Raw genomic sequence first — 9,312 nt, 5'->3', positions numbered from 1 at the left:
GGATTTCTGAGTTCGAGGCCAGCCTGGTCTACAGAGTGAGTTCCAGGACAGCCAGGGCTATACAGAGAAAACCCTGTCTCGAAGGAAAAAAAAAAGTGTGTGCCACTATATAATACTGGTTTGCTTCTCCTTCTTAAGTACTAGGATAAAAGGCATATAAAGTGAAATTTAAATTTTGAATTTTGAAAAAGAAGTTTCAAAGAAGGGGTACCGGAGAGATAGCGCAATGGATAATGTGTTTGCTTTGTTAGCATAAGGACCTGAGTTCAGAGCCCCCACATCTCCATATGAGCATGGCAGTGCACTCCTGTACCCCAGTACTGCTGACGGTCGGTCAGGTTGGGGAAAGGATTCCCACAGAGACATCCATGGGTTTTGCCTGCTAGCCAGTCTAACCAAAACAGAAATTCTACATCCACTGAGTGACTCTGTCTCAGCACATGAGGTGGATGCTTGGAGGAGTTGTCATGTACCTAATCCCAGCAGCACTCAGGAGGCAGAGGCAGGTAGATCATCTCTGAGTGTGAGGGCAGTCTGGGCTACAGAGCGAGTTCCAGGATAGTCTGGACTACACAAGGAAACCCAGTCTCAAACCACACCACACCCCAACCCCCCGAAAATCCAAATCAACCAAGACATTTTGTTTGTTTGTTTGATTTTCAAGACAGGGTTTCTCTGTGTAGCCCTGCCTCTACCTGCCTCTGCCTCTTCTGGGATTAAAGACATGTGCCACCACTGCATGTCCAACCAAGAATTCTTTGTTCCTTCAGATTTTTCTGGTCAATTATATCATGTATTCTGATACCACATTTTTGCAGATAAGTACAAATTTTTATTTTTAAATTTTTTTTTTTTAAGATTTATTTATTTTATGTATTTGAGTACACTAGCTGTCTTCAGACACACCAGAAGAGGGCATTAGATCCCATTTCAGATGGTTGTGAGCTACCATGTGGTTGCTGGACTTGAACTCAGGACCTCTGGAAGAGCAACCAGTGCTCTTAATCGCTGAGCCATCTCTCCATCCCTATTTTCAAATTTTCAAGCAGGAGCATATTCCCCTCTTCTCTTCCCTTTAAAAAAAGATTTATATATATGTATATGAGTACACCGTAGCTGTCTTCAGATACACCAGAAGAGGGCATCGGATCCCATTTCAGATGGTTTTGCACTACCATGTGGTTGCTGAAAATTGAACTCAGGACCTCTAAGAGAGCAGTCAGTGCTCTAAACCTCTGAGTCATCTCTCCAGCCCCTTCTCTTCCCTTTTTATCAGAAAAATGTATAATTTTTAGAGAGTTACTTAATTTTGTGTGTATGTTTTGCCTGTGTGCGTGTCTGTGTACACATGTGGGCCTAGTGCCAGAAGAGGTCATAAGAGAATAAGGTCTTCTGGCCCGAAAGTATAGGTGGCTGAGAGACACCATGTGAGCTCTGGAGACGGAATCTGGGTTCTACAGCCACCCAGACAGCTCTCCAGCCTCTAATATATTTTCTTTTAACTTACTATATTCAGGATATTAAACTCATAGGACTGTTTATATATACCTTTTATGCCCTAACTTTCTTACATTTTGTTTTTATAGGTTATTTTAACAAATCAGATGACAACAAAGATTGATAAAAATCAAGCTTTGCTTGTTCCTGCATTAGGTGGGTAAATGAGCGAGATAATACTTATTCTTTTCCCTCTTTTTGTTTTTTTGTTTGTTTGTTTTCAAGACAGGGTTTCTCTGTGTAGCTCTAGTTGTCCTGGAACTCACTCTGTAGACCAGGCTGGCCTTAAACTCAGAAATCTGCCTACCTCTGCCTCCCAAGTGCTGGAATTAAAGGCATGCACCACCACCACCTGGCTTCTCATTTTGGTTTTTTAAGATGGCTTTTCTGTGTAATCCTTGAACTCAGAGATCTGCCTGCCTCTGCCTCCCAAGTGTTACAATCCCTAGGAGGCAAGCCTGGCATTGAGTCTGTACACCACCATGCCTGGCTCTTAGAGAAAAGAGGTTTAACATTTTTTTCTCTTTTCATTTTCATTTGATGTTTGATAGATACTGTAAGCTGTTAGAAATAAAGACTGTCTTATTCACTGACCACATTTATTAAATACTATCTGTCATTTACCTATGTGTCAATAATCTGAGAAGTAAATATTCAAAATAGAATTCTAAACATTAAAACCCGTCTTAGAAAGGAGAATAAGCCTATTTAAAGACAAATTACACTATGCAAACAGATATGACTGTATTTCTAGCATTGTGATGTTATTAGAACACAATGCTTAACGATCTGTCTCCACTGGAATCCAGTAATATTCTGTGTGGCAAAAATGGTGATACAGACTTAGCCCTAGCTCCTGCGGAAACTGAAGTCCTGGACTGCATAATGAAGTCTGCATGGCAGCACGTCTTTAATCCCAGCTCTCCAGAAACAGAAGCATGCAGAGTTCTCTTAATTCAAGGCCAACCTGGTCTACATATTGAATTCCAGGCCTGCCAGGACTAAAGTGAGACCCTGTTTCTGGTGTCAGAAAACTCTTATTACTCTTAGGATCTTTCTTATGTACAACAGGTTTTGAAACAAAGAATATTCTATTTTCAGTTTGGTAAAATAAGATTGTAGTTGACCAGACATTCTAAGCAACTTAGAAAATTCTAAAGGTTCCTTATTGGAATATACTATATATATATTTTTTTCCTTGTAGGGGAAAGCTGGGGGCATGCTGCTACAATAAGACTCATTTTTCACTGGGAACAAAAGCAAAGGTCAGTATAGAAATAAGTGCATAATTTCAGAATATCAATCTAATTATACTGAACACTTAGTGGTTTGTTAACATCCATCCCCAGCGTGAGGTTTGCAGTGACCCATAAACCTCTAGTGTTGTTGCCTTGTTTGACATCAGCTAGAGCAAACATAGAAACACGTTGTTAATACTGCACATTCAGCCACACAGGGAATTCTTTGTGTATTTAAATGATGGTGTGAATGCACCTGGAACATGTAGGTGGCTAAGGGATTGCTGCCTTCTGATAGTCTTTGAAATCACATCTTAGCCATGAAGGAGGAGGAGGTACCCTGTGTTCCCAGAGGAGACTGAAAGAAGAATAAATCAGGACAAAAGGAAAACTTTGAGTTAGTGTTAGGACTAATGTATGTGGAAAATAGAGTTTTTCTTAGTTGCTTAATATAGTTCTTGCATGAAATTGTGTCTGCCATTTTCTCCTTTTATTACCCATGTATTTACCTGCCTTTCACAAGTATTGTTCTTTAAAATAAAATCATCACAGCATGAAGCCTTTGTGTTTGTTTCTAAAGCTGCTGAGCAAGTGAGTGAACCACCTTTCCTTTTCTTTAAAATAGGCCATTGAAAGCTATGAAGTCTTTTATCCTGAACTTCAAAAGATGTCAGATTTATGCCAGCCTTTCTGCTTTGTGATTAATGGTCATAACCTAGAGAGCTCGATATGGAAGTGCTCTAATACAGGGGAAACTGAGGCAGTATGTAGGGCGATATTGAGCTCAGTCAGTGATGCTGCTTTGTTTTTTGTTTTTGTTTTTGTTTTTTTAAGCTGCATTATGTGCCACCTTCTAATAACCTTTCAAATCCATTCCGCAGCTAGCTAGGTGTTTTGGCACGACTCCAGCACTCAGGAGACTGAGGCAGAATGGCCTGAGTTTGAGGCTAACCTGAGCTGCAGAGTTCCAGGCCAGCCTAGGAAAGAGTAAAACTGCATAAAGAAGAAAAGTCAAGTCATGGAACTATTTCATGTACAAAAATTTTGGGGGGCAGGAGGGTTTGATACATGGTCTCTCTGTGTAGTCCTGGCTGGCTTGGAACTCACAGAAATCTTCCTGCCTCTGTCTCCTGAGTGCTGAGATTAAAGGCATGCACCACCACTTCTAGCTGTATTTAATTTTTAAAATGAATTTATTTTATGTGAGTATTTTGTCTGTGCATCACGTGCATGCCTGGTGCCCACAGAGGTCAAAGAGGGCATCAGATTCCCTCGGACTGGAATTCCAGATGACTGTGAGCTGCCATGTGAGTGCTGGCAACTGAACCCAAATATTCAGCCGCCTTTCAAGTCTCTACAGTTACTTTGGAACAGCATCTGTAAAGGAGATGCAAACCTCAAGAATCAGATTTAAAAGATTACGCACAAATGTAGTCAGCATGAGCCTCAAGTCATTGAAGCCTAATGTGGCCGGACATGAATCTTTTTTCCTTTTTTCCTATAATTGTTTTCTAGAACATATAGTATTACATACAAATGTGAATGTATAGCTTTTATACTTTTTTCCCCCAGTAAAGAACTTTTCCTCCAAATTGTTTCTTTCAAGTCTATGGATATATGACAGTACTGTGCATACTTTATGATAATCAGAATGAATTGACCTCATTTAGTAACTTAAGAATTAAGATAATTTTGTTCTTTATTATTTGAAACCAAATATCTTTGTCTTTAAAGTTTGGTGGAATCTTTGCACGTGGGTTGGGTTTTGGTTGCTAGGAATTGAACCAAGGACTTTTCGGCATTCTAAGTATATGCTTTCCCACTGATCTATAGGCCCATAAATATGGTTGCATAAAATCTTCAATGCTTTATAGTTATCTTTCTGTTTGTTTTTGAAACAGGTTGTCAAGTAGCCGAGCCTGGCCTGAAACTTACTAGATAGTATAGGATGACCTTGATTCTGCAGCTTGTAAGCTGGGGTGGCAGGGGAGCACTGCTGCATCCTAGCCGAGGCCAGGCCAGGCCAGCAGTCTGCCACTGAGCTCTATACTCTCACATGCTTCTTAGAAAGGTTTTCTTAAAATTATGGAGTCATAAATTTATAATTATAGAAATGAACACTTTTTTGTTTTGTTTTTTGTTTTTCGAGACAGGGTTTCTCTGTCTAGCCCTGGCTGTCCTGGAACTCACTNTGTAGACCAGGCTGGCCTNGAACTCAGAAATCCGCCTGCCTCTGCCTCCCAAGTGCTGGGATTAAAGGCGTGAGCCACCACACCCGGCTGAACACTTTTATTTTGAACAGAAAAACAGAAAACCTTAAATAACAAGACAGTAGGGCTGGAGAGATGGCTCAGTGGTTAAGAGCACTGACTGCTCTTCCAGAGGTCCTGAGTTCAAATCCCAGCAACCACATGGTGACTCACAGCCATCTGTAATGAGATCTGACACCCTTTCCTGGTGTGTCTGAAGAGAGCTACAGTGTACTTAGATATAATAATAAATAAATTTAAAAAAAAAAGAAATGCTTCTGATAAAACAAAAAAAAAACCCAAAAAAACAAGACAGTATTGTGAATTGAACTTAGACATTATCGTGCCCTAACCTCCATCTTTCACTAGTAACATCTGATTTTATGTTTTGAATTTTTGCTTTTTTATTGAGACAGAGTTTCTCTGTGTAGCCCTGGCTGTCCTGAAACTTACTCTGTAGACCAGGCTGGCCTCAAACTCAGAAATCTGCCTGCCTCTGCCTCCCAAGTGCTGGGATTAAAGGCGTGCGCCACCACGCCCGGCTTTACGTTTTGCTTTTAAGAGAGAATCTTACTATGTAGACCAGGCCTCCTGCACCTCCCCAGCCTGGGGTTAAAGGTGTGCAGTACCCTCTGACAACTGACAGAATGGCATTCCAACGGTTCTTAAATGATTTTGTCTGTGTCCTTATACTATGTGGGTTCTCCAGTTTGCATATTCATGATCATATGAGGCCAAGATTGTTCTTTGCCAAGAAGATCTGGTGGTAGAGTGGAGTAATACATTACACCCCCACACAGCATTTCCTATGTGTGCTCAGCTTAGAGCACACATTGTACCTCTGTCTTGTTTCTTCCTGACCCAAACGATGTAGTTCAGCCATATGTTAAGCTTCATCTCAGCTGGGGCTATGAGCAAAGTGATTCTTTTTGGTTTGGTTTAAAAAGATCTCTTGAAGAAAAATCTTTTGAGATGCAGACATGACATACAAAATTTTTTACCTAGAAATTTGAAGAGCATTTTCTAAGCTTAATCAATTCTCTTCTGTTTTTATAATTTATTTTTCCTTTAGAAAGCCCTGCCTGGCTTAGAACTCTTAGCAATCCTCCTGTCTCCTGCTTTATTAGCATTATAGGCATAAGCTACCACATCTGGTGTTCATTTTGTATTCATACTAACTTTGTAAAGCTTTCTTAAAATCTTACTACTTTTTTGCTTTGATATGGTATCATAGACCTGCTCTTGAGGGGAAGGTTGTGAGTTCAAGACCAGTCTGAGGTACATGGCAATACTCTGTCTCAGTTTATTGTTCCCCACCATCAAGAGAGAGTGAGGAAAAAATTACTGCTTGTTAATAATTTTTTCAAAACATTCAGATGTACTTGGCACTTTTTTGGACATACTGGTATTATAAGATGACTTACAAGATGAGCTATTTTATTTTTTGTTATTTTATTTTATTTTATTTTATTTTATTTTATTTGGTTTTTCAAGACAGGGTTTCTCTGTATAGCTCTGGTTGTCCTGGAACTCACTCTGTAGATCAGACTGGCCTCAAATTCAGAAATCCGCCTGCCTCTGCCTCCTAAGTGCTGGGATTAAAGGCATGCGCCACCACTGCCTGGCCAAGCTAATTTTTTATTGAGTCAAAAGTGAGGAGTTTTTTTTTTTTTTTATTGTATAGTCACCTGTTTACTGTATGTGAGTGCGTGTGTACACGTGTAGGAGCTGGTTAGTTGGTTCTTCTACCAAATGGGTCCTGGGGACATTGAACTCAGGTGGTCAGGATCAGAGGGAAGAACCTATGAGCTGTCTCACTGATCCAAAAAAGTGATTATTCTTTTGACTTCATGTATAGTTCAGTGGGGTAGTGCTTGTCTCGGATCTACAACACCCACAGTTCTTTCTCTAGTACTGCCCCACCTTAAGAAAATGAAAATTCCCAAAGTATGATTTTTCTAAGAAGGCTGATTAAAATATATTTTGCCTCTGAAGTGTTGTGATTAAAGATATCTGTCATCATGCCCAGCTAAAGGGAAATGACTTTATTTTCGGTGGTATTGATAATTGAACCCAGGGCCTCTTGCATGTCAGCACACACTATTGAGTCACATTCATAGACCTTGTTGGGTTTTTTGTTTTGTTTTTGTTTTTTTCTTTTTTTTAAAGAATTATTTATGCATATGAGCATACTGTAGCTGTTTTCAGACACACCAGAAGAGGGCACCCGATCCCATTATAAATAGTTGTGAACCACTATGTGGTTGCTGGGAATTGAACTCAGGATTTCTGGAAAAGCAGTCAGTGTTCTTAACCACTGAGCCATCTCTCTAGCCCTAGTTTTTGTTTTTTCTAGACAGGTTTTTGTTTTGTTTTGTTTTTCTGTGTAGCCCTGACAGCCTTGGAACTAGTTCTGTAGACCAGGCTGGCCTCCAACTCAGAGATCCACTTGCCTCTACCTTCCATGTGCTGGAATTAAAGACGTGCACTACCACTGCCTGGAGCCCTAGTTTGTTGGTTTGTTTTTTAAAAGATTTATTTATTTATATGTATGAATACACTGATGCTGTCTTCAGATACACAAGAAGAGGGCATCAGATCTCATTATACATGGTTGTAAGCCACCATGTGGTTGCTGGAAATTGAACTCAGGACCTCTGGCCATCTCTCCAGCCTAGAGCCCTTATTCTTATATGTGACTCAGCAGTTAGTTTTTATGTTAACTTGCAGAGTTTATGACATTTTGGATTCTGTTGTTTGTTTTTTTGTTGTTGTGTTGTTCTGTTCGGTTGGTGTGAGTGGGTAGGTGTTTTACGTTCATGTCTATGTGTTTTGCGTGTACAGTGCCCTCAGAGATCAGAAGAGATACCCTGGAACTGGAGTTATAGAAGGTTATGAGCTGCCATCTGGGCACCGAGAGTAGAGTTTAGGTTCTCTGGAAGAGCAGCCAGAGCTCTTAACTGCTGAGCCATCTTTCAGGCCCAGTTGTTTTCAAAGTAAAAAGTCTTTGAATGTTTCTCTCATGAATTATGCTTAAGGAGAGGTGCATTTTTGAAATTAGGAAAGTTAATAAATAATAAATAAGATGTTCTTTGTTGAGTTTAGTTTTGAAAATAAGCTAGGCATCGTGGTGCGTGCTTGTAATCCTAGCACTTGGGAAGTGATGGGAAGAAGATCAGGAGTTCAAGGCCATGCTTGGCTATGTACTACATTCAAAACTAGAGTGGCCATATGAAACACTGTCTCAAAAACAGAGTGTTATATTGTGTAGAAACTAATAAAAGTCTATGATTGTTTCCTGTTAAGTTAGAATCTATATTACATAAAACTGCAATAAAATAGATATTAGAGTTTTTAGCTATATTTATACAGCTGGCTGGCATTAAGTACATTCATATTCTTCTATGACCTTCACTACCATTTATTTCCAGGACTTTTGTCACCTTCCCTTACTTGAGTGTTAAACAATAGTGTTGTCCCTGGCGACCACTGTTCTACTCTGTCTCTCTGACTTGATTATTCTAAGAACCAAATATAATTGAAATCATACAATATTTGATTTACTTACTTCACTCAGAATAATGTCTTCAAGGTTCATTTTGTAGCCATGTCAAAAATTTCATCCTAACAATGAGAGAGAGAGAATGAGAATGTGCATTCCATATTTTGTTTATCTCCCAGTAGACACAGTTGCTTTAGTCTTTTGCTGTTGCGAGTGACTTTAGTGTTTTAGAAGTCATTTTAGGGTGGTAGCTCAGTGGTGAAGCACTTTTCTAACTTGTATGAGGCCCTGAGTTCAGTTTCCATCATCACAAAAAAGTAATTCTTGGGGCTGGAAAGATGGCTCATTGGTTTAGAGCACTGACTGTTCTTCCAGAGCTCCTGAGTTCAATTCCCAGCAACCGCATGGTGGCTCACAGCCATCTGTCATGGGATCTGATGCCCTCTTCTGGTGTGTCTGAAGACATATAGGTAAAATAAACAATTTTTTTAAAAAAGTAATTTCTTTTTTTGAAACAGGGTTGTGTATGTAGGGTGCCCTCAAAGTTGTACGTAGCCTATGTGGTCCTCGAGCTTATAGCAATCTGCATAGCCCACCCCATCTGCTGTAGTTGCAGGTGTGCACCACCATATCAAGCTCCTTAAAAGAAACTTGAAAGATTTTTATGTTCTTGCTCTTAACACTATTTGAATGTAGTTATTAAGAGTGTAGAGTGTGAGCCGGGCATGGTGGCGCACGCCTTTAATCCCAGCACTTGGGAGGCAGAGGCAGGCGGATTTTGAGTTCGAGGCCAGCCTGGTCTACAAAGTGAGTTCCAGGACAGCCA

The 9,312-nt window shown here is 40.0% G+C and overlaps 1 protein-coding gene across 1 annotated transcript in view; it reads left to right on the top strand.

The window, feature by feature from the left end:
* Rad51c (RAD51 paralog C) overlaps positions 1–9,312 on the top strand; it is a 27,060-nt gene that overhangs the window by 13,992 nt on the left and 3,756 nt on the right. The window contains exons 6-7 of the mRNA XM_029546184.1: positions 1,587–1,653; positions 2,702–2,762. Coding sequence (XP_029402044.1) covers positions 1,587–1,653; positions 2,702–2,762 — 128 coding nt within the window. The remainder of the gene's footprint in view (positions 1–1,586; positions 1,654–2,701; positions 2,763–9,312) is intronic.

Source organism: Mus pahari, chromosome 14, assembly GCF_900095145.1.
Source record: "Mus pahari chromosome 14, PAHARI_EIJ_v1.1, whole genome shotgun sequence".
Classification (NCBI taxonomy): Eukaryota; Metazoa; Chordata; class Mammalia; order Rodentia; family Muridae; genus Mus; species Mus pahari.
Note: the sequence above shows the minus strand (reverse complement) of the source record. Positions and strands in the feature narration are given on the sequence as shown.